The sequence below is a fragment of the Thermobia domestica genome, chromosome 2 (assembly GCF_964235325.1).
Source record: "Thermobia domestica chromosome 2, izTheDome1.hap1.1, whole genome shotgun sequence".
NCBI lineage: Eukaryota > Metazoa > Arthropoda > Insecta > Zygentoma > Lepismatidae > Thermobia > Thermobia domestica.
Window position 1 is genome coordinate 354,297,384 of NC_137455.1, and position 26,796 is coordinate 354,324,179.

Here is a 26,796-nt window from a genome sequence, read left to right on the forward strand (position 1 = left end):
TCCTAATTACTATTAACGCAATGCAGACTTATTTGTTGCTAAGAATGGTGATTTGCACGCAGAAATAACACATAGAATGCAATAAGGATGGCAGAATTGGAAGAAAGTATGTGTGACAAGAATATCATGGTGAAGCATAAAGGAATGATTTACAGAACAGTTAACAACGATATACAAAGAATAAATGACCATAAACAAACCAGACCACAGGAGGAAAGGTTGAATGTTACACTGAAAATTATAATGCTGCGCTAGATGTGTTGGATAACAAGACATAGAGTGAAGAATGAGAGAGTAACGGAAATAACCAAGGTTGTAGAGTTACCGAAGAAGATCCAAGGAAGAAGACTGCAGTGGCATGACCATTTAATGACAAGGACAAATAACTTTTGAGTTCAGAAGAGTGGTGACCAATGAAAGTGAATGGAAAGACCAAGAAAGAAATGGGTGACTTTAGGGAGAAGTTAATAATGACTTTAGGCAAGGGTAAAAGTGTGGGGGAACGCGAGGGGATGTCGTCCCTCCACTTCCACAAAAATATGCATGGCATCACTCTACTTCCTAAAATATTACAATGGGCAACGATAGACAAGAGAGACGGTGTGACGTCATGCGTCCCCCCTACCTTTTCAGATTCACTTTTACCCCTGACTTGAGGAAGAAAGATCTTACAAAGGAATACAACTGAAACAGGGTTTATAGAGAAGACTCACCAGAAACGTCGACCGCACGTAAGTGGGAAAAGATGGAGGAAAAGAAGATAATGCTTACCTCTGTATTGTGAAAATCATCTTGTAAACATCTATAATAATGTGTGCAACAAGGCGTAAATAATGGAAGCTATTTTTACGTTGAGAATCACTTCTTTTCCTACGTTGAAAGTCAAGTTTAGTCAATACCTTACCTAGTAAATGAGCAGGTATGGGTCCCTTTTCCGACACGTGCTCCTTTCCATATTGTTCTCTTAACTTCCTCCGGACATAAGCATGTAGTTGCAAGTAAAGTGGACGAATTTCATCCCACAGTTGCCTGACGTCTTCTCTGAAGTTAGGGTCTTCGTAATCCTCTAACCAATATTCAGCAGCATTGGTGAAGTCTGAAACAAACATGCCATTCAGACGCATGTTTATATTTGCACTCATAATATATTTAATGTATTTATATACCCTTAATATTTACAAAAAAATAAAACTGGTTAAAAATATTTTAACAAACTGCGCTATTGAGTAATATGAAACTAAAATTATATATAAATTAGGCAAAAAATAATACATCACAAAAAGAGATCTAAGCGTCTAAGAGACTGAAGTAATAAGGTTGAAATAATGTGAGTTTTGTTAGCATTCTTCATCAAATAGTCACTGTATAAAGCATGGATGCATACAATACCTTAAATGCATTTCTTCAAGTTATTTTAAATGTTTTTCCAGGTTAAAAATACGTGCTTGCTTTACATGAACATTCAAGAAATCACACTGTCGATAATAAATTCCTTATTCACACATGAAATCTACTAAATTGATTGATAACGATTTTCTTTACCTCCACTTCCTCTTCCTACTCCCCTTCTTCTTCTTCTTCTTCTTCTTCTTCTTCTTATTATTATTATTATTATTATTATTATTATTATTATTATTATTATTATTATTATTATTATTTCTCACTGTATTTCTCTGACACAAATATTCATTAATAAGACAATTATTTGTATTTACTAATGAGATACTTACTGTTGAGTCTGGCTGCCTCGTTCTGTAACTGTACATATTCCATATAAAGTTTCCTCATTCTTTTACTGGCAGCATCTCTGAAAGCTACCCAAGTATGTTTCAATTCTTCAGGATCTCGACTCTTCTCAAAAACCTCTTTGATTTCTGAAATATAGGGAAGGATATAAGAACTTGCTTCAGAGACTACTGAAAGAGTTATACACAAGTGGGGAGACCACAGTGGGTCCATGGTAGAGCACTTAGCTCTAATACGTAGGATCTATGGTTCGATCCCCGACCAAGTAAGTTTGTGGTGGACAACATCGGGGTCTGTGGGTTTTCTCTCACATTCTCATCCCACCAATTTTTTCATCATCATTCACTTGCCTTCATCATCTGTCTCCTTTAGCCTAAAAAGCATATGCGTGGGACGTTAAACTGAAAGATTTTATTTCATTTAAAGCTAGACCGTGTTTACGTAAATTTTAGATTCAGTCGGTGAGTTGATGGTTATGCAACAGTTTATGTTCAATATTATTCCAATGTTTACATCACAATACTTAACACCAGTAACAAAGAATATTAGACCAACACAATCATTGGATTAATTTTGGAAAGCCAGATATTTTGAGCATTCAATGCACGACGGAACCAAGTCCAGCTTTTGACATATTTCATCTTAAAGATCTCTATCTAAAACTTCTTTCAGAACTTAAAAGATTCATGTCCCAGATGTTATAAATATCTCTTACAATGTTGAAAAAAATTTACATGTACAGGCATGTCCAAAAATGATTGTCGCATATCTATAACTATCTTGTTGTGGGAATATAATGTGATAATGATTTTGCAGGGTACTTTTAATTAGTGTTGCCACGAGACGAGACGAGACGAGACGAGACGAGACTTCAGGCTGTCTCGTCCCGTCTCGTGCAAAGCATGTCTCGTCTCGTGTCTCGTCTCGAAAAAGTGTGCTTGTCCCGTCTCGTGTCTCGTCTCGAGAGGTTCTGTCCCGTCTCGTCTCGTCTCGTTTTGTCTCGTAAAAAATATAGCAGCATACCATGGGAATGAAAGTAAAATGTAGCAGGCTGCACCATGCTAATCAAGTAACAACTAAGTTACAAGTATTACCCAGAACACAAGGCCAGAAATGTCACGGTAACTACACCGTGAAGCCTTCACCTCTGATGTATGTGGTAGTCGGTTCGATCTTGGTTAGTGCCATGTGAGCTTTGTGGTGGACAAACATCGAATGTGTGTGGGGGCCGCGGTAGGTCAGTGGTAGAGTGTTCACCTCTGGTGCTTGGGGTCTCGGGTTCGATCCCAGCCCCCGCCAAGTGAACTTTGTGGTGAACAAACACCGTGTGCGTGGGTTTTCTCGGAGTTCTCCCGTTTCCTCCCACTTTCTTCATTCCACCATTTCATTCATTACTCATCATCACCGTCTTACACTTTAGCCTAACCGGCATAAATGTGGGACGTAAAACTCAAAGATTTCATTTCATTTTTCGAATGTGTGTGTTTTCTCGAAGTTGTCTAGTATCCTACCACTTTCTTCATTCCATTAATTTTACCATCATCATCCATTCGGGGTAGGCCAAAGTTGCCTAAAGGTCTTAAAAATAAATTCAAATAAGCTCACAAGGCAAGGACAAATAGTTTGCAAGATAATATGTAAAGGTGTCACCATTCACGACACTATCGTATACTATCAGCCCACATGCTTTATAGTGTCTGTATATATATATATATATATATATATATATATATATATATATATATATATATATATATAGAGAGAGAGAGAGAGAGAGAGAGAGAGAGAGAGAGAGAGATGGAAAGATATATAGATAAATAGAGAGACAGATATGTGTGTACACTTTGATTTCATATATTCCAGCCTTTAGGTTTCCATACCAATCCAAAAACTACTTTCCATTTTAGCATGTTTAGATTTGTTGCAATTATCTTTTTTAAAAAAAAGCTCGGAACCAAATAATTTTATTGAGTAATGAAAAGTATTTGATTGAAATTTTATATGTTACTGCACAGTAAGCTCTACTTAAAGTGCCATAGTACTGGGAGCTGAATGACACATCGGACCAAAGAATGCTTGGGTCCAGTCTTCACCTCCATGGTACAAATCTGTTCCCATAACCGCGGGGTGTGTGTCACTATATGGTGGTTGCCCTGTTTGTGTAACAACCTCATGACAGTACATCCAGATTAGTTAGTGGTCTAAAAAAAAAGTTGATTTTTGGGTGGCCATTTTGGATTAAAGTTTCTTATATTGTCGTGATCTATTCGCAATCATACAACGTACATCTTCATACCAAGACGAGCGGTCTGCGGCGATAGACCATCGGCTTGAAGGTCCCGGGTTGAGTCCCGGAAGGGTCATGTGTATGGATTTTAACAGCATTTGTTTTTTGGTATTGTGTCAGGGGGTGAAATCGTACGGGATAAAAGGATTACAGTCTGAAAAAATTGGAGAGAATATCCTCCCCAGGATACTTTCATGGAGTAAGGAATTAGTAAAAATATAGGATATACATTTTATAGGAGGTTTAAAATTATGGTTTGGATATCCTATTTCTTTTCTGTTAATTATGTTCTTCAATGTTCGAATTTTGATCATTCTCATGATATTTTCTGCTTTCAACGGAGTTCTATGAATATTATACCAAATGTTCTTTACACTCTGTAAGAAACCATTTCTGAAGATAATTTAGGTCCTAATGAATATTATTCACTAGGAAAGGGAAGTATTCTCCTCCTCTCAACATGGAAGCAGGGGGCAATTTCGAACTCTGGTCAGATCAAACATTTCCGCGTAACAAAACGAAGGTCCCCCTGTAAAACCTCTTCACTTAAAGTGTTATTGTTAGTATCATAAATTTGCTGAAAGCAAACAATTTGAAGGGTTCGTCGATAATATCTGCTTTCTTTGTCCTTCGCCCGCCTTCCAAACGAAGAGGTAAATTTTACAACATGACTGCTGTATAATAAGCGAGCGATTGGTAAAATGGTAAAAGTGTGTTTTTATGTGTATGTGTGTGTGTCAAAGAGAGAGAGAGAGAGAGAGAGAGAAGACAAAATTTTAGTTGCAAGATGACATACTTCAATTGCCGTTTTCGGTTAATTTCGGTTCATATAGCAAAAAAAAAAATACCGCCACCAGAGAATAAAGACAAGTGTAGTTTGTTCTGTTCTCTTCCATCTCAGCCAGAACTTTCAACTACAGCGTGTAATGAGTGTAGACCTTATCCAGTTTTCAAATTGAATAGATGTTGGTGGTAGTTCGGTTTCTTGACCTTGTAAAAATCTTCTCTGTCTTTGATTTTGTTTGTCATCATTCCAGCCAGAAATGAAAAAAATGAGAATTCCTCAGTTTACAGCAAGGAGAATTGGTGACAAGACATTAAGGATGATATTCTTGGAAGCTCATGTATCACGATTGTTTCATTCAATAGACAAGAGGACACTTTTCTATGAAGAGGCTTTTCAACATGTTTTCTCACAAAGGGGATTTTCCTTTTGCAATCTATATGACCACTGGCAATTTCAATCTTGGCCATTCCCGCCAGCGTTTTCATTTTCGAGACACGAGACGAGACGAGACATTTCACGAGACGTCCCTTCTCGTCTCGTGTCTCGTCTCGTTTTCGAGACGGGACAAGTAATCTGTCTCATCTCGTGTCTCGTCTAAAAGGGTTCCATCTCGTGTCGTGGCAACACTACTTTTAATACTGTTACTATGTGTATAATCGGGAAATGTATATTTGTGGTGAATTTCATAGGAAAAGAATTATAAATACGAAAATTAGAATGAGTAAAACAAAATGTTGCTAAATGGACAAGAGGTGCTAAATACAAGCATTCTTTATATGCGAACTCCAGTTCGTTTGAAAGAACAAACTATATGTGCACTTTCGTTCTAATCGACTGTAGGTTGACTGTATGGCATTTCGTGCTCGCAAGCCGATAGATGGTACCATTATCTTCTTGAGTTGATTTGAAGTTTAACGCCCTTTCAGCAGCGAGGCTATATGAGATGGAGCCTACTGACTAACGTGCAATCAGAACCCCATGAGCTCCCGGCGGGAATCGAACCCGGGTCTCCCACGCCAAAGGCGCGTACGCTAACCGCCGCTTAGCCACGAAGGAGCCCACCACTGTCTTCTCTTTGAGCTCTCAGGTTTCAGAGTTGTCACTCCAGTGCGTTTTGAATTATTACCAGGGGGAACGCGGGGCACGTCATCCCCTACTTCCAGAAAATATCTGTGGCGTTCCCCACTTTCTAAAAGAATTACAATTAGCAAAGATAGGCATGGAGGACGATGTGACGTCATGCATCCCTCAACATTTTCAAATCCACTTTTATCCCCTGATTATTACAAAATAAACATGGTTGCGCCACTATCAGTTTGCACACAGAATAGTATAACAAAGCAATGTTTTCCCACGGCGTGCAGGATGCAGAAAGTGAAGACCATATTTGAACTTTTCCATTCACTTGTAAACGTTTCACAGAGGTAAAATATTTCTTCCATATTTGTACTGAAAATCTTTTATGGGTTTCAGCTCCCGGTACAACTTCAGGCTACAAAGAACGGATTATGGACTGCTATTCTTCTGTGGTGATAACGCATAGTGGCGCAGCCATGTTTATTTCACAACCTAAAGGGAGCTGAAGTGTCTGATGAAGGTAATAATATATTATCGAAACTGCAAAACAGATTACTAAAGTAATAAATGTTTCCTTTCTTCAGATTTTTTTTATTTATTTAAGTTATGCGTAGTCCCAAAAATAGAATGAACAGCATACAGATAAAAATTGAGATATGAAAAAAAATGAGAGTGCTTTCCTACTAAAGATTTCATTGAAAGGCGAAATGAAATCTTTCAGTTTAACGTCCGAAGATTAGGGTAGAAGGGGGGAATTAGGAGGTATGTTTTTTTAACCTTTTTTCCCCTTACAAGTTATAGCTGTTTTTCTAGTTTTTAAGAACTGATTATATGTTACAGGTTCTTCTGCACTAAAGTCACATTGCCACGTTAAATGAATCTTGCAGCTGTCATAAAAAAAAAACCTTGCAACCCGATCTTTCTATTTACTCTTTACATCTTACAACTTCTTGAAAGCAAGAAAGGTTTCTCCACACATGCAGCACTGCACTCTAGTGGACAAACAGTGAACCTCCTCATTAAGAACGTGTATTTTGGCGCACTTGCCCTCCCAGTCTAAAAGAATTCGTTGTTTCGGAAGGGGCGAAACTGTTTTTTCTTTTATGTCAGCGGGAGGGCGATAGCAGATAGCAAGCAAGACGTCCCAGAAAGTTGCGCATCGTTCAACTGCTTGCAAGATGAAAAAAAAAAAATGTTTTCTGACCCTTTCAAGACTATGTGTACACGGTGAAATATGGTAGGGTTTCAAGTTCTTTTTTTTCTTTATGACAGCTACATGTTCTTTTAATGTGACAACCTCCTTTTACTGTGATAGTGGTAAGCTTTCGGTATCTTTACTTTTGACGCTGCAACCTTTTCTAGTTGTTGGTTTGATTCCCACCCAGTTAGGGGTAATTGGGCGCAAAATGATTAAAACCATGTGACAATTACAATCACATACTCAATTAATTGTTCATATATTCAAATTAAAACATATTTATATATAAATCCAATTTATTTTAAAAGTCAAGGAAAATTTTATTTTGTTTCATTTCGCAGCCAAGCGAACCTCTTTCATTTGTCCCAGGTAAAGAAGTTTCTCTGCTTTTCAAAAAAAAAAAAAAAAAAAAGACGGCAACCGCACTAATAGCCCTTTGGGGATCCTATGGTACATTTTGTACCATACGCGTTTTTCATGGTACATTGCGTTATTTCTCTTCTATTTGAGCTTTTTCGACCGTTTTTTTCAAGTCCAGAGGCCTTGTAGAAGACATTACGTATTGTTTCAAACCTTCCTGCGTCCAGACATAGGAGGTGATGACGTCATAAGTCAAAAATTTATTTTCTCATTTCCTAAGCCTATATTCAATATTTTTTGCGGGCTTATTTTTTCACGTAGAAGATTGAAATCTTGCACAAACATTCAGACCACCGAGTAGTATTTACCAGATTTTTTGTTCCGATGTCAGTGCTAAAACAAGGGGGAACCAGAGGGGCAAAGGGGTGAAAAAGGGATTTTTTTGCCCCCAAAATCCCGTTTTTCGTCATTTTCCCGCCTCACATACATGATGGGGACACGTGAGTCATACCGTCTGAAAGGCAGTTCCATTCTGAAGAGAATGACGGTCGAATCATTATCCTAGGGTAATTAGGGACGTCTCAGGGATTTTTTTGAAAAATATACTTCTATATAGGGAAAAATGGCACATGGTGGGTATATTTTTTTGGTGGGCTTACTTTTGCACCTAGAAGATTGAAATTGTGCGCAAACATTCACCCCACCTAGTAGTATTTATCAGATTTTTTCAGATCTCTGCATTAAAACAGGGGGGCTCCAGAGGGGGAAAAATTGAAAAAAGGGATTTTTAGACAAAAAATCCCGTTTTTCATGATTTTCCCGCCTCACATACATGATGGAGACACGTGAGTCATACCGTCTGAAAGGCTGTTCCATTCTCAAGAGAATGACGGTCGAATTAGTATTCTAAGATAATTAGGGACGTCTCAGTGAATTTTTTTTCAAAATATACTTCTGTATAGGGTAACATGGGGAATTTTCTGAATTTTTTTGCCGGGCTTATTTTTGCACCTAGAAAATTGAAATTGTGCACAAACATTTATTTCACCGAGTAGTATTTAACAGATTTTTTTTTTCAGATTTCTGCGTTAAAACAGGGGGGTCCAGAGGTGCTAAAAGTTGAAAAAGGGAAATTTAGACCCAAAAAATCCCTTTTTCGGGAATTTCCCGCCTTAGATACATGATGGAGACATGTGAATGGTACCGCCTGAAAGGCAGTTCTATTCAGAAGAGAATATGGGCGACACATGACCCTAGGGTAATTAGGGATGTCTCAGGAATTTTTTCCCTATGATCATAGTGTTTTGTGGTAATTTGGGGCATTGTGGGAATTTTTGATAAAATTTCTCCTGCCCTTACTATTCAAGATAGAAACTTGAAATTTGGCACACACGTTCAGTATACCAAGTACTATTTATCACATTTTTTTTAGATGGCTACGTTCACACAAGGGGGTCCAGGGGGGGCAAAGTTCGAGAAAAAAAATTTCCTTCCGAAATTTTCACTTTGACATTTTTCCCACTTCTGGTATATGGTATGAGCATGCAAGTGGTACCATTTGAAAGCCAGCTCTATTCTGAAGAGAGTGAAGTATGAACCATGATCCTAGGATAAATAGTGACGATGCAGTAGGTGCTTGACTGAAAGTCTAAAAAATAGCCCAAAAAGCCGGGATCCGGAAAGGGATAGAGCACCCACATTTCCACCTCGCAAGTTAACGGTAATGGAATTACTATTGTTACTCCAGCTACACTGTCGCACTACCTAAGTACCTCGATATCGGAAATATCACGTCACAGACACACAGGAACCAATTTTTTTTTATCTATAATCTTCGCAAGTGCTTATGAAACTCTTTAACACCACGTACTAACCCAAAAGAGACACTAGGAACCCAAGCCAAGCTATCAACCGATTTTTGGGAAATGGTGTCACGAACTTCAAGCGGCGAATCAGAATCCGAAATTCAAAATTCACAAAGAGAAGAATGAAGCGTCTATTTTTTTTTTAGAAAAAGCTGGGAGAACGCCTACACACGGAAGAGGGTTACTCTAAATCGACTCTTCATCGCGCAAACATCACTAACACGCGACTCATAAGGATACATCAACTCATATATATATATATATATATATATATATATATATATATATATATATATATATATATATATATATATATATATATATATATATATATATATATATATTTAAGTGTTTAACCTCGCAATAATGGCAAGCTAAAGACCCTTTTAGCAGCCAGCTACTCAAACCACGCGTTATCCACAGCAACATAGTCATTACAAGATTATTTATGTAAATATTTAAAACGTGAACATAGTGATATTCTTATCATCTTACGGTGACGCTACGTATATTGTGATTTGAAGTAAGTGAGTCTGTGATCGATCTATATACGTTGATTTCCTGCATTCAGTGAAAAGAGCATTAGGAAAAGTAGTGCGATGGTGGCGGATATACAAACTGTGCTAGTTTGTTGAAATTTACGTGCAGATGGATAAACAGTTGATAAGTGACGCATCATTGCATTCCAACAACATGGAGATGGAGAAGGACAGAGACACGAGTTCGAGGCCCGGTACTCGAGACAGATGCCCTGTCACAGGAAGACCCAGACGCTCCAGACAAACGAGGACTTCTTCTCCGGGAGTTGAATCCAGAAGACAGCGGGGGACGCTACCGCGGGATCTGAGAAGGGACATTAGGAACCATTGTGATGGTCAGTTAAGTACAGTGCAGTTTTCTTCTGAAGTGTGGAAATATAAGCGGAAAGACTTATTAAGGTAGGACAAAGTATTCTGTTATTTTCTTTATTGAGGAAGGACAGAGGCCAATATTTCCGTGATTCGTGATCTCCATACTCACATTTTCCTAGCATCCATTGTTTATCCATACGGAACTATCCGTAAACATTAAAACATTTTTTATTTTTTTTTTATTTTTTAAAAAAGAAGTAAACAAATAGCCTAATGCCTTGGTTGCATTTCCAAAATTAATTCACTGATATAGGAACTATTAATTTCATTCTTGAATAAGTACCATGAATTTTTCATTATTTTACTAGTGAAATTCGTATACCTTGATTTGATCTTCAATCATGCATTTATTTGTAATTGTCATGTGTCAATATTTAGATCCTTGAAGCCGTCATTATAATCATTTATATGCAATCCAATATTTATTTATATCAAGTATGGATTATTTCTCTTTTAAACATAAATCGCGTTTAAGATGTGTGCATATAATGTAATTTCTGTCTTGAGTAAACCATGATTTATCGTCAAAGTCTAATTGTTCAAATTTTAACATTTGTATAGGTTGTGTTAGGGAAATATGTGTCAGAGCGGTAAACAGGCTTAATACCATTTTATTGTAACTTGTCAATTTTTATTATAGTCATTCTTAAAAGAAACAATTGATATAAAGCTTCCAAAGTCGTGCTATGTTGAGTAAGTTTCAGACAAATAATTGTAAATATTCTTATCCCGTAATATCGTAAGAGTCTCATAAATAAGGTAAACAACTTAAGATACTCGCGTAAATCCCTTCGGAGGTACCTATCTGAGCAACGAACGCAGATGGGGTCCATAGCTATGGAGAAACGTTTATTCGCAAAAGAAGGAATCAGTGAGAAAATCAAAAAGAGTCGACAATATAATTATTTTGATCAATTGGCCAAAATATAATAATAGTAGTACTATATATATTTCTGTGTAGTGTATTTGAATATGAAATATTTGTGTAGTTAGTGTTGTGTAACGATTTTTATTTTGAATTGCTTTATTTTCCAATTGATATAGTATGTGTACAAAGTTATGTCTTGTTTATGCAAATCTTTTAACATTGAAAATTCACTAGAGTTCATTAGAAACAGTGCACTAAATTTTCTCAAAAGCATACTATCGCTTCTAAACTATTTCTCCAGTAAGTCTTGCAAGCAACCTAAGCCATTAATTCTTTCATTCCGCAATCCGATTATTAAACTTATTTCCATTTCTTTTCTTGCTAAAAAGAGGTAATAACTGTGGGTGAATTACTTAATAGTCGTTTATGTCTATTGTGCTGCCAAAATGTCTTGAGCCGTGGCAAAAATGCGAACTAACCCTCACACCCTCACACACCCACGCGTTGAGCCAATAAGGGTTCAGCTGTTGCTAAGCGAGAGAAAGCGAGTGGATTTCCTTCAGCCGATAGCAGCGCTTGCAACAGAAGACTAGGGATCAAGTCAATGTAGCATATCTTTAGGGGGAAAACAATCAATCATTTTGTTAATTAATATTCAGTTTAATAGAAACTTTTGTTTGTATAACTACGTCATGGTAATTATAAAGTTTAGAATATTATCAGTTTAGTTGAGCAGAAATAGATTGTTGCTAAATTTTACAGCCAAGATTGAATAACTTGAATATTACGTTGTACAGTGAAGAATGTGTTAAGAAAAATCATATTATTTGGTCAAAACAGTCAAAAGTCTGATTCATTTTCAGTAAAGTCAATTAATTCATTTTTTCTGTAATCCAAATTAACTTTCTTGTTGATTTTTGTAGATATAACCTTATTTATCGTTAAATTTATTAAAAGTCTATTTGACGTTAGAACCAAAGCATTTATGTGGTTATCATTTCAAAGATATGCATATTTCTTTAACCGGTATTAGCATACCTAGAAGTTACTTCAATTTACCCTGAACTGAAAAAGTTGAAGCACGGTTATATTGACGATCAGAAATTTTTATCTAAATTAACTCATTTTTTTAACTTTAAATTAAACTTTCCTTGTTTGTTGCTTTTAAACTATTTTTGCTATCTCCACACTCTTCGGTGACAGAGTGATAGTCAGTGTAGCCAACTGAACAAGCCATTAGCGAAAAATCTTTCTTTCAGCTTTGCAGCTTGTGAGATTTTTGCTCCGCATGTTTAAATCACTTAACTATTAACTACGCACCTGTTTTCCTAGCGCCTTGGAGACACCGTTATGGGAGGATCGATTAGACTTAGGTCATCTTTCGTTGTGCATATCATCTTTTTTAAAAAGTTCAAAACCATCTTAGCAAAACTGTATTTTTACCTTGGAGAACTGAAGTTCGAGCCCCGTGGAGTCAACTTCAATTCTCCAAACTCTCATTCATTTTTTTTATTGGTGTAATAGGCAGATGAGTTACCGCTCATCAATACCATTCACTTTTTAAGTACAAGGTCAGATATTCATTTTTCTGATGCATATTAGGCTTATCCGTGAGTGCCTTAATTATTCATTCTAGTTCTGATTAAATATGCAAGTTAGAGATAAGGAGTCGAATTCCGAAAACAATACGTTTCATATTCCTCGTCGCCCGAATACGTAAGCTCTGCTTATTCGTAATATCACGCAGTAATTCTATTTGGCAGCCCGAGCAGAAACTTTCCTTACATTGTTAGTAATTTTCAATCGTTGCAAAACTTAGCGCCCGAGACAAGAACATTATCATTACAAAACTTGGCTTCCAATACAGGGACCCCAGCGTTACAACCATTGCCGGTGTACATAAACCCGTGAGGGTGATTAGGTGTAAATAAAGAAAACTTAAGCTTTCATTTGATGTATATAACTTGTATTTCACTTAAAAGCTAATAGTTTTATGCGGCCTAGAAACAAATTATACCTTTGTTTACGTAAAATAAGGAGTAACTTATTTCTAAATCTAAAAGATATTTGAATGCCTTTTCAAGCCCTCCAGTTATTGTTTATAACATAATGTATTCTCCTGTAAAATTAATCCAAAATGTATCACATACGTAATATATATATATATATATATATATATATATATATATATATATATATATATATATATATAAGCGGTCAAAACTTTGGCCGAAAATGTTTTTTTAAAAAAAAACAAAAACAAAAACAAAAAAACAAGAAAAACAAGCACTGACATTCAAACAAAATGGAAGAAGGTAATAAGATTAACGCTAAATAACTAGGCCTATAAACTATTACAATAGAACAGGTGTTGAAACTCTGGATTGATAAACAGGTCCTATTTACAGCCTCAGCACTACTAGCACACGAAACTGCCACTGGTGGGTTAAGTTTGGGTTAACTTATTTCTAAATCGCAAAGATATTTGAATGCCTTTTCAAGCCTTCCAGTTATTGTTTATAGCATAGTACAGCGTTTCCCAACCGGTGAGTCGCGAATGAACCACTGGTGTACCGCGAGGAAATCGAAACAAAATTATTAATTCTATAGCAACCAAATTGCAAGACATAGGGAAAAAATGTATATTTTTGTATTTCAAATTACTATGAATTTCTACCATGGAAAAATTACTGCAATTGTAATATATTATTCTACATCTATTACTGTGTAGCAGACAGTATTTCGGCTCTTACACATTTCCACGGTTAGCTGCTATGTTACGCTTCAATTGAGAGTCATACTAACACCGAGAAATGGAAGCACTTGTACGGTACGCGTCAAATGAATGTTCGTAGAACACTCATTCGCACGTGAATGACAGAACAGCACTTTGTTCAACAGGTGTGTTTTGACTTCGACGCATCGCAAGCTGTGTGATTGCAATAATATGCACCGGTTTTGGTTAAAACAGCAAAGTTAAAAGTACAAGACATTTGTTTGTTCGTTCGTTATTTAGTGATCTTCGTTCTTAGTGAAAGACTGGATACAGTTTTCGAAAAAGAAAGCGTATTTTTAAAAAAATCTGAGTCCTATATTTCATTGCAATTGCTTTCTATTTTAAAATTAGAATAAAAATAAATAAGCATAATCAAATAGCATAGGGGAAAACCAGTGATCGAGCTTTCATCTCTGTGAGGAGATCAGTAATCACAGAAAAAAAATACCAAGGTATTTTATATTTGCAAATAGTAATAATAATATCTATGAGTGTGCCGCGAGAATTCAAGTTACACCCGTAGTATGCCGCAAGTTGAAAAAGGTTGGGAAATGCTGGCATAGTATATTGTCCTGTGAACGTAATCTAAAATGTATCATATCCGATAAAGACTGTTAAGCGGTTAAAACTTTGGCCGAAAACGTAAAAATAAAATTTTAAAAAATCAACAACAAGAGAACAGCCGTTATTCAAGCAAACATATGAGAAGGTAATAAGACTAACACTAAATAACTATTAACTATTACAATAGAACATGTATTGGAACTCTGGATTGATAAAAGGTCCTATTTACAGCATCAGCACTATTGGCATATGCAACGACCACTGGAGGCCTAAGTTGAATAAACTAGCTTAATAAGACCAATGCACTATGAAACAAAAGTGTACACCACAAAAGACAAAGATAGCATAGCATTTAAACGAGTTCTAACAAAAAAAAAAAAAAATGTTCACTTAAAGCATCCTACCCATTTACCTTCACATCATACGTCCAATTACCCCCTGGGGGTAATTGGGAGATACAAATTTTTACAAAATTTTAACTGCCTTACAGTGAGGATTCAAGATTTCTGCTCTTCACGGCACCATCCTTATGATGTTGTTAAGCAGCAGTAAAAAATCTGGCTCAAAACATTAACAGATGCGCGATTTATTGTGACTCAAACCAAAACACACACAAACCTGAAACTCGGTTTCAAATATGACATTTCTCAATCAAATCAGTTTTTTTTTGTTTGTTTGTTTGTTTTTTGGTCATTATAACACCGTCTCAAAATTCATCAAAGCTTTTTTTCTGATCAACATCTACCCATCCAACATCTGGGTGTACTTAAATTCCATAAAAAATATACTGAAATGCAAAATATACATTTTTAAAAAGTTTTCCGCCCAATTCCCACCACCACCCAATTCCCCCATTCTACCCTATGCTCTTTAGGCTAAGAGAGACGATAAGTAAGGCAAATGAATGATGGAATGAAAACGTGGGAGGAAACCTTATATCCCGAGATAACCCACGAACACGATGATGTCCACCACATACTTACTTGGCCGGGAATCGAACTAAGAAACCCACGCACCAGATGTGAACTACCCTACCCATGAGCCAAGAGATTGAAAAACGAGTACATAATTGAAAATGTGAAATTTTGTACCTAATTAAAAATTTAAATGTGTGAAAATGAAAAACTAATTTGATGTTAAAATTGGCGTCCTCTCATTTTCTAGAATTCTTAAGATTTAATCTTAAATACGCCTGAGTAAGACTATGATACATTGCCGAAACTCGGGCACAAAGTTAATAACACATTTTTTTCTGTAGTTAGATTTTAATTATTATAAGTATAAACATATATTAGCAGATTTTCTGTAAAGATATCTAATCTATCAAGGCACAGAACAAATAGCTATTGTGCTACCAAAATATCTTGAGCCGTGGCAAAAATGCGAACTAAAGCTCACACACCCACGCGTTGAGGCAATAAGGGTTCAGCTGTTGCTAAGCAAGAGAAAGCGAGTGGAATTCCTTCAACCGATAGCAGCGCTTGCAACGGAAGACTAGGGATCAAGGCAATGTGGTATATTTATAATAAGTTATTAAAATAAAACAAATATACAGAAACTGTGTGAGAGAGAGAGAGAGAGATGAAACACGGCATAAAAGATACCTCAAATCTGCGTGGTTGCTTGTGGGCAACGTTTCATATATCAATTATTGTAAACAATTTTAAAATTATTTTTAGTTTTATTTTATATATTTAGAAAAACAAAAACAAAAAAAGTTATTAATGTAAGAACAATGACAATAGATAAAATAATGAATATACACATTATAGAATCTAAATTTTCCCGAAATAGTTCATTTTCAAAATGTGGGAAAAGCATGAGAGATAAAATATGTGAGATATAAAGAGATAAAAATATGAGAGATATCCACTTAAACAAGATGGATTTTACTGTATAATAAAAGCCATACCTGGTTCCAGCGCAAGATCACATGCTGTGGAATTGTAGGCACAAATCTTCGTAGTGCTATAAATAGTCTGCATCTCACTAACGATTGCTTCTAGCTGCAATGAATTTATAAGGATAGTAAGTTCTCAGAAAATATAAAAGTGCATTTTTTTAGTGAAACGTCTGTGGTCGATTTAACAGTAAATCAATGAAGATTATAATGCATTAGAAAATATTAGTAAAAAATCTGTAAACAATAAACATTGTAACTCCTTAATAATAATAATAATAATAATAATAATAATAATAATAATAATAATAATAATAATAATAATAATAATAATAATAATAATAAATTATTTGACTAAGTCTCGTTGTGATTGTTTCGTCTCATGTCCATTATAACACAATGTGTCTTATAGTGGAAATACAGAACGAGTCAAAAGTCTTGGGATACCCTTTTGTTTTGAAACCTGTGAGAAAAACGTGAAATATGCTATTGATAAATGGTAGTAGTGGGGGCCATAACTTGTAGGATAGGACTGCCTGGTGACCACGGCCACCATCTTGAATACAAGTTCGAAATTTCAAGTTGAAAGATGGATATGTTGCATATCAAGTAAAACTGACAAAAACTCAGAAATCCGAAAGTGTAGTTGCTTCTTTTATATCTTGTATGGGTTTTCACATTATGAACACTGAAATTTTTGAAAAAATTCATTGTTATTGACGGAATCTCATTGCAAGTGATTTAAGATGCCACTGACAAAGGAACAAAAGATTGGTCTTGCATCTAGATTCCTGGTCTTGGTCTTGCATACAAGACTTGCACAAGCTGCAAGACCAAGACTCTTGCGCTCATCACTAATTGATTCGAGTAAGAAACATAGCCCTGCGAAGGTAATTTCGTGGTGTGCATATGAAACATCCGCATCGTGGTCCATTTTTCCTCGACACTGTTTGAGCAGCGCAAAGTAGTATCTGTCTCTCATGCAGAAACGCACATCATCCCTTCCCTCTGAACCCAAAGGACTTCACTCTTTCTTATTGACTTCATTCCACGATGGGGGTGACCTCTCCCCGTTATGGCATTGGTTTGAGTCAACGACTCGATGCATGACTGTCAGAGAAGTGACCCAAATCACCAACACCATTTGATGGCAATATGTAAGTCCATCTGAACTAGATGATGTATGCTGAGAAACTCCGCGATATAAGGCACCAACACAAACGCGTCCAGCACGCTCTTGACCTTATTTCGCTGGACATTCTCTTATGTGTGCAGTTGGAGTGAACACGGCGACTAAGGTTGTGCATTAGAAGGGATGGTCACTAGAAACAAAATGTGTTGTAGAGTGGCGTTGATATGTGTTTTTCAAACTTCCAGTGCTCGTAACTTGCAAGTGATATGTAAAAAGCAATTACATTTTTAGATTCTTTACCTTATACTAGTGTTACTTGATGTGTGACATACACTTTTCTTATCTGAAATTTCGAACTTGCACAAGGTGGCAGCGATAGTCGCCAAGTACCCTACAAGTTGTCACTCCTCCTCTATTACCAACTCTAAGATTCCAAGGTAAGAGGGCGTCCAAAGATTTTTGACCCACCTTGTATCACAATTAAAAGAGATAAAAACAACCATAGAAAATTGCTTTTAGTTTTTGACAACTTTATAAGTTTACAGAACGCCTTCTAATTGGGTCTAAATAGAATAATGAGTAAAAGAAAGAAACACAATCTTTCCTTCAAGAAAATCATGCCAAAGTTGATTCCAGTTTTGGAGTATGTCAATCAACTTCTGAAAATTCTTAGAATTGAATTGAAATGAATGTGAATGCACTTTCTTTTATTTCATCACAAAATAACTTGCCGATGAAGAGCAGAGTTGGAGATAATCTTGCGAAGCTACCTAGGATATTGGAAGCTTTATATTAAAAATGTGCTTCTTCTACTACAAAACTGGCAGAATAGCAAATATATTTTATGGAATTTCCAGAGTTTGTAACCACCTGCTTCACCAGCTAACGTCATTAACATCATTTCATCTCTACAAGAGATGATGAATACAATATATGATTTTGTTGAAAACTGGTCGTTTGGAAGAGAGTAAAGCACTCTATTTTGACAAAAAGAGATGATGCAGCTGTCAGAGAAAGAAGTAGTCGGCATAAAGGAAGATCTAATGCATTGTTTTAATGGGAATGTAATTCCATTCTAGTAAAACTCGTTCCTGATGAGAGGTAGTAGGCTTAAATAGGTGGTCGTCCAAAAAACTTTAATTGTATATGTGGATCCTGCAGTGGATGAGTTCTTGAAAAATAACTTATTTTTAGTGCAACGAAATTTTCACTGTAACGAATTAATTTCGGAGGTCCCCAAAATTTCGTTACACTGGTATTTTACTGTACTTTATTTTAATTCTAAAAGTTGTTCTTTTATATTTGTTATTTTGTATTATTATCAATTTTAATGCAATCTTACAATATGAATTATGATGTGGAAAGCTAAAATTTTAAAATAAAAATATTAATTTTTCGTACAGTAACCGTTTGAATTGTTGACAGCGGCACGAAGTGAATAGCGTTGGGAATACTGTAATAACTATACAATCTTCGGCCTTGCTCCGAAAAAAAAAAAAAAATAGTTTCATTAGACTATAAGTGACCGACAACTCATGAAGTCTGGGCTGTAGCTATACACCAATCATAGAACTGTTTTTCTTTAAATGTGATGCATCGGAAGAATTCGGGACGATTCGTGAACCTGCCTTCCGCACGAACGAACACACACTTGAGAAAAAGTGAAACAAGCAGAAGTGCAAAATGTTTCTAAACTTAAAAGACATGGAAAACGAGCGAAAAAAAAAAAAATTAAAGAACGATATCACGAACACTAACATTTATTAGAATTCAACAGTAACAACAATAATAGCATAAACGACAATAATAATAGCAACAAAACAAAACTTAGCGGCAATCCAGCAACATTGCACTCAGTGGCGTATTTACGATTTTCTTTCGGGGGGGAGCTTTGCTAACTTTCGGGGAGGGCTTTGCCTGAAAATGTGAAAATTCTGCAAGATATTTCATATACTTTACTATAGTAAGTAAGATTTCGGGGGGGGGGCTTAAGCCCGGAAGCCCCCCCCCCAATACGCCACTGATTGTACTCTAAGAAGATGTTCTCCGTATAGCGTGAGAAATGACACTAGCAAAATTTCATGGATGCGGGTTGACGACCAGGACATATCTTCTCGTTCTGTTGGGTGGTAAAATCAGTAAATCTAGGTCAAACTTCACGACTCATGGTGATCATTTTAGCTGACAGCAAGGAACTAAGGAGTAAAAGCAACTAGAATAGAATGAGACTAGAATAACAATAATCACCAAAAATGCTAGATTTATGTGTTAATTTATCTTACCCTTTGATATTTATCCTCACATAAAGCGGAAGTGCCAAGGACTGACAATATTTTAAATTGTCGTTTCAGGTACTCATCTTCAAATGATTTCCAATTAAACTGGATTACTTTTTCCCAACGCTCCTTCTCAAATTTCGAGTATTCTTTAGATACTTGTAACTGGAAAATAAAATAAAAAGTACATTTTTGTTTATTGTACTTAAAAATTAATTATCAGCAAGTTGTAAGATGTAATAAACACACTTTACAGGCCGTAAATTAAATTCCTTCCAGGACATTGAATTCATGCCTAAATCTCCAACCAATGAACATGATAAGGTAAGTAATAAACAAGTAAACAGTAAAACAAGACTGATTACACTAATCTTAGAGTTTATCTCTTTTAAATTGTTAGTGTGTTCAGCCATTCGTTACATAACAATTATTTACTATAACATGACTCCCTTTTAATAACACTATAACAGTGGGGATGTTGATGTATGCAGTACGTTTGTTGTTACAACCAATGATGATTTTTGGTGGTAGCTAGTTAGGGATCCCACGTGTGGTCTAAAAAAAAATTAAATTAAAAATCCCCTCGGAGCCATATTTTTTATACATGCTCAATGTCGGATTCAGCACTACTTTCAGCACCTGTATAATCAAATGACGTTCCGAGAGGGGGGAGATCTGAAATCACGCCTTAATACAGGTTCCCTGAAATTTTCTCGTTGTTTTAAACGACGAAATTTCCATACTACTGTGTTCTAAATATACCAATGCCACACTTTTAAGTGTCGTATTTTTTTAAAAAAACGAAATTATAGACTTCCGTTTACGATGTTCTTGTTTCAGGCCTTTAGCTAAGGGGTGGCTGGTGGGAGGTTCACTCACCTGCGACCAACATCAATCCCTCAGAAATTTTCAAATAAAAAATCTTTAAGTTTTACGTCCCACGGTTAGGCTAAAGGAGACGGTGATTATGAGAAATGAATGAAATGGTGGAATGAAGAAAATCGGAGGAAACGGGAGAACCCCGAGAAAACCAACGAGCACGGTGTTTGTCCACCACAAAGTCCACGCGGTGCGAGCTGGGATCGAACCAGGAATCCCAAGCACCAGAGGTGAACGCTCTACCACTGAGCCACCGCGGCCCCTGACTTTATAATGAATAAGGTTTGCTAACGATATGATGCGCAAGAGATAGCCGAAATTCTACCAAAATATTTTTTTTTCCTGAATATATTTTCCACCCTTGCCTTAGCTCCAGTTCAGACAGCTACAGTAAAGACACCTCGAAAAATATTACATGTTCTAGGCTACACATTTGCCAAGTTTCATTCAAAATAAAGTTAGCAAATTATGAAAATAAAGAAATATTTTCGAGCGATAAATGTAAAATTTTGACTTTTAAAGGTTAAAACAGTAAATGAATAAATTGAAATGGGTTAAGAAGATGCTGCTCGTAAACTAATCATTTTAGATTCATGGCTCGTACATAATTGCATTTACAATGAATCAGGTTTCGAACTATAGGCTTACCATATGCATGTAATATAAACCCATAAATTTAGGAGAAATTGGAACCACAAAGTTCCTGAAATTTTCACTACATTCGGGTGTCCCCAGTGAGGTCTCAGGTTCACAAACTTGCACGAAAAGTACCTCGAAAGGTATTACGTGTTCCAGGCTACGTATTTTCAAGGTTAATTGAAATATGATTATTACATATTGAGATTTAAAGAACGTATTTTCAAACAATATAATGAGCGTACATAAAATTTGGAAAACGAGTATACATCCAGCATCGTTTGTAGTTCCATCGACATGCTATTAATGATTATTTCAAAGGATTTTTCTTGGGGGAGGTGGATATCCATAGATATACTTGGAATGAAATGCAGTACTACGAATATACTGGGAGGAACTTTGAGAACAATAGAGATATGGCCCCAGGAGAGGATTTCGTAGCTACGAGCGTAGAATTTCCCCCAAAGCCACCTTCTGAAATCTATATTACACGCTATTACATGCATCCAAAGTATGTCCCCTATGAAGACTTAGTAAGGAATTTTAATTTTCAAACATTAGAAAAAAGGAGATGTGTTTTTGATTTGTTGTTCTTACATAAATTATTAAATGGTAAAATTAGTTGTCCAGAATTAGTTTCAGAAGTATTATTACGTGTCCCAACAGGTAAGACTAGAATAGCAAACGCTGGAACATTCTGTTGTAAAAAAGCAAGAACAAAAATATTACGTAAGTCTCCTCTGTGGAGAATGTGTGCTTCATATAATGAAATGATTAGACTTCATGTAATAGATGTGTTTAGTATGTCAGAGAACAAGTTCAAAAGAATTATCATGCAATAACTTATGTATAATTAGATAACGTATATTTGTGTATGTATATAATGTATGTATAATAGTGTATGTTAAATAATTCTGTATACAACACTATAACTGGGCATTAAGCCTGTTGTGTTGTCCTTATGATATAAATAAATAAATAAATAAATATTATAAAGCTGTCCTTACCCGCCTCTCAAATGCCATTATTTAATACACAATATAGCGTAAATACGGAATCTATTAGCTACAACAAACATCATTACCTTTTTCTGTTTATTCTCCTCTGTTATGTTCGTGGCATAGTCCCACTCAGCTAGGACCGCCTCATAGTATTTCCGTAAAGACTTCGGCTCCAACTCTGCCAAGAATTTTCTGGCCTCCTTCTCTTCTTGAAGGTCAGCTAAGATGCTGATCAGTACCCACATTATAAGGAAACATTTCAGAATCCATTTTGTTGTCCAATCCATTGTTCAACTTTCTTCTCCAATAGACTAAAACAGAAATATTAACAGTTAAAATTGAAATATCAGTTTAAATATTATTATTATTATTATTATTATTATTATTATTATTATTATTATTATTATTATTAGTAGTAGTAGTAGTAGTAGTAGTAGTAGTAGTAGTAGTTGTAGTAGTAGTAGTAGTAGTAGTAGTAGTAGTAGTAGTAGTAGTAGTGATACTAGCACTAGAAGGTGATACTATGTAGTATGCTTTCCTTTGTTACACGTAGTGCTAGATTCAGTATTGGTGTAACCATAGGCCCATATTTTTCTGTGGTAATCCAGCATATTGTGGCAAGTAATTTAAAAGGTCGAGATCTCTGGTCTAGAAAACCAAAAATAATGGCGTACGAAGCTGATACAATGGGAGCATACCCTACATAATTGAAGCTATGAAAGAATATCCAGAGTAAAAATCAAACCTACAGGCTATACATCAAGGTATCACATGGGTCACCCTTAAGACTTCTTTCATTTTCTTTATTTAAAAATGATCTCCCGCAGAAAATCGTACATTCAAACTAGGATAATAGGATAATTGCTTGCTGCAGTGAGACCAGAATATAGTAAATACATGGTGTAAAAATAGAGCTAATAATTGTATACGACTGGTACAATAAGATTGTGTGTGTGGTTGTACACAAGACGACGGCGACAGAGCACTTCCAACAGAAACAGGCACACTTTTCAAGACGAGAAGAGACAGAGCACTTCCAACAGAAACAGGCACACTTTTCAAGACGAGAAGTGACAGAGTACTTCCAACAGAAACAGGCACACTTTTTAAGACGAGAAGAGACAGAGCACTTCCAACAGAAACAGGCACACTTTTCAAGACGAGAAGAGACAGAGCACTTCCAACAGAAACAGGTATACTTTTCAAGACGAGAAATGCAGAGCATTTCCAACAGAAACAAGCACACTTTTCAAGACGAGAAGAGACAGAGCACTTCCAACAGAAACAGGTATACTTTTCAAGACGAGAAGAGACAGAGCATTTCCAACAGAAACAGGCACACTTTTCAAGACGAGAAGAGACAGAGCACTTCCAACAGAAACAGGTATACTTTTCAAGACGAGAAGAGACAGAGCACTTCCAACAGAAACAGGCACACTTTTCAAGACGAGAAGAGCAGACAGGGCACTTCCAACAGAAACAAGTACACTTTTCAAGATGAGATACCAATTTCAAGAAACATTTTTAGACGCGAGACAGCCTGAACTCTTGTTTCAAAGTGAATAGTAATCATAGGATTAGTAAAATTAATAATAGTAATAATTGTAGTAGTGTTAGTAATAGTTGTTGGTAGGTTGAGACAAACAAGTAGTAGTCTTACGTGTACACAATGTGAAGGTGTATGAGGCGTGTAAATTTTTCAACTAGTATTGTATCTGAAAATGGTAGTCCATTCTACCACTTCCGATTTTGGCAGAGAGATTAGGGTGAGGATGGAATATATTCTGGGGACGCTAAATTGATTACAGAAAAAGCTTCTCCGTATCCATTAGAGATTTTACTCTATAGTTATCAGCACTAAAGCTGAAAGTGGTTGATTTCTGTACTTCCGGTCTGAATACAGGTCAAGAGAGATTAGATGTTACTTACTCTTAGAACACTACATTTCTAACATGCTAAGATGCCACAGTTCACATCCTCAGGACATGTTTGGCCATATACTAAGTAAACAATGCAAGAGGATGCATAAGGCGACTCTTAAGAAGGATCTCTCCTTTAGCCTAACCGGCATAACCGTGGGACGTAAAACTCACTCACTCTTAAGAAGGATGTTAGTGTTCTACATCACAACTCCTTTTCCGGCATCACCTTATCAGCTGATTTGTCTTATATACATAATCCTACACTATATGCAGTGGTATCATATATATACTTCTATTTTCATATTTATATTGTCAATGTTAATAGCAGCAACACAAAATATCAATATCAATATTGAAATACTTGTATGTTTTTTGTAGTTTCAATCAAATCAAAAGGTCAGATATCGGAGATAAGGGCCGTCTTACGCATCCTTTTGCATTGTTTGCTTAATATGTGGATAAGCCTATCTTGAGGATGTGAACTGTGGCACCTTTTACGTACTGCGAGCAGCGACGGTTTTAGCGGGTAGGCCGGGTAGGCACGGGTCTACCCAAAAATTTTGAAAAATATATAAACACTAAAAGATACAATAAAGAGTAAATATATTTTCAATTTTTTATATTAATGGTAGATAATTATTTCATAAACAGCATCAACCACTACTGTAAAAGTAATTTCCTATTGTCATTAATCAATCAAATCTGCATATGTATCCATACGTGAGGGAGCGAGCGTACCCAAAATTAAAATCCTAAAGCCGCCACTGACTGCGAGCCTTAACATGTTGGAGGTGAACTACTGGAAAAATTAATAAAATTTTGTTATGAAATGACTTGATACTAGACCGAAGTAAGTTTGTTTTATCTTCGTTTCAGCTACAATATCAAACGGCTTTCTTGCAACTGAGTCAATCAATTTTCCATTTCTCTACAGGTAGTTTCTTTCTTTTTTTTATCGCATTCATTCTTACTGAAATAGATGTGAATAACACTGTTAATAACAAAACTGTATCTAGTAATTTTTCCGAGAAGAAAAAGTAGAATAACATCTAAAATTCATGATAAAACTAAAAGAAATAGTTATTCTTCTTACAGAATCTGTTACAATTAACTAACGAAAAATTCTCTTGATGAAATCCCTCCATGGGCAGAATTCCTCGCCTCGAAAGGTTAGGCAGAACGGGAATTCCCTTTCTGCCTAAAAATAAGATCATTTAAAATATTTTCTGCAAAGTGCTGGAGGACGTTTAGGCAGAACAGGAAGACATCATTAAAAATCTTACTATTTTGGTTTTTAAAAGATTTTGAATTCTTGTTTTTAAGTGCCAATAGAATAAAACAACTTACTTTCGACAAGGTAAATTATCAAGCAAAGCACGCAACGCAAGATTGAATGGAAATCAACCTTTACACGGCTGTGATGGTTACAACAACGTTTGATCAATCGATTTCCAACGATTTCATCTCGATGTCGCACCAAGCATGAGAAAGTCGACGCTAATTGGCATTGGCTGAGGAAGAAAACCCAATTCAATCACCCAATTCAATTCAAGACATTAATGCAAGATTGCACCCTCCCTAAGTTCAAAATTCTGGATAAATCACTGCATCCATATATTGGCGGCACCGTTTGCAGCGGTGCCAAGAACATCAGTACTGCACCGAGGAGAAGTAAGGCCGGGTTCTTTATGAGAGAAAATTCAGTCAGAATACTGATCCTGTACGTAGATCCATCTGGTAAGAGATTAAAACACATAATGAACCAGGAACACTATTTTGTGGTCTAGATGTTTGTGAGTAGGGAGACATAATGTTTCATGTGCATACAGACCTCGGTACACTCACCGATCATCGTCTTATGACATTGAACTCTATCCCCCATATGCGTCTTCTCAGAGGTGCAATCGCTCCGTGCTTCATCTTTCTGGATGATAAAGCACAACTACATCTTGGAGCGAGAGAGTATTTGGCGAATGAACTCACCTACCTGCTCCCTCGACTTGAATTCCATCGAGCACATGTGGGATGCTACAGGAAGACATGTTGTAGCTCTTCCAGATGCACCAAGGACTACTAGCATTTATCAATTTCTCTGTTCGGAGGAATGGAATTCTATACAACAACTCATTATCTAGCTTGTAAGCAGTATGGGAGCATGTTGCAGAACACATCCTGTCCGCCGTGATCACACACCTTTGTAAGGCTGTATTATTTAAATACTTGTTGTGTAACGTTAAGAGGGCCATCATGAGCAGGGTTCGATTTGTTAATTTACCAGTGGGGGGATGGGTGGATCACATTGTGTAGTACATTTGCATACACATTAGGGGCAGTGGGGCTTCAAAGTTGTGAGATGGCCAAAAATATTTCCTGGAGCCTCCTCTAATCAGAGTAATATTTTATGTTCAAATTCAAACTCTAACTAACTAACTCTATGACCTATGGAACCCGGAGGTTCAATGCCGCGTTCACAAAAGCTCTCCACTCACTTCTATCCTTAGCTAACTGTATTCAGTTTCTACTTTGTATTCCAATCTCTGCGGCGCCTAGGTCTTCCTAATGGTCGTTTTCCGATTGGTCTTCCAGTCACGACTTTGAAAGCGTTTCTACT

At 36.2% G+C, this 26,796-nt stretch overlaps 1 protein-coding gene across 1 annotated transcript in view; it reads right to left on the minus strand.

Moving 5' to 3' along the window:
* Window positions 1-26,796, minus strand: part of LOC145678784 (angiotensin-converting enzyme-like) — a 75,567-nt gene that overhangs the window by 35,677 nt on the left and 13,094 nt on the right. Inside the window, exons 2-6 of the mRNA XM_081749287.1 lie at window positions 22,347-22,574; window positions 19,754-19,912; window positions 16,352-16,445; window positions 1,731-1,874; window positions 905-1,096 (exon numbers count right to left, since the gene is read on the minus strand). Of these exons, the coding sequence (XP_081605413.1) occupies window positions 905-1,096; window positions 1,731-1,874; window positions 16,352-16,445; window positions 19,754-19,912; window positions 22,347-22,550 (793 nt within the window). The 5' untranslated portion in view covers window positions 22,551-22,574. The remainder of the gene's footprint in view (window positions 1-904; window positions 1,097-1,730; window positions 1,875-16,351; window positions 16,446-19,753; window positions 19,913-22,346; window positions 22,575-26,796) is intronic.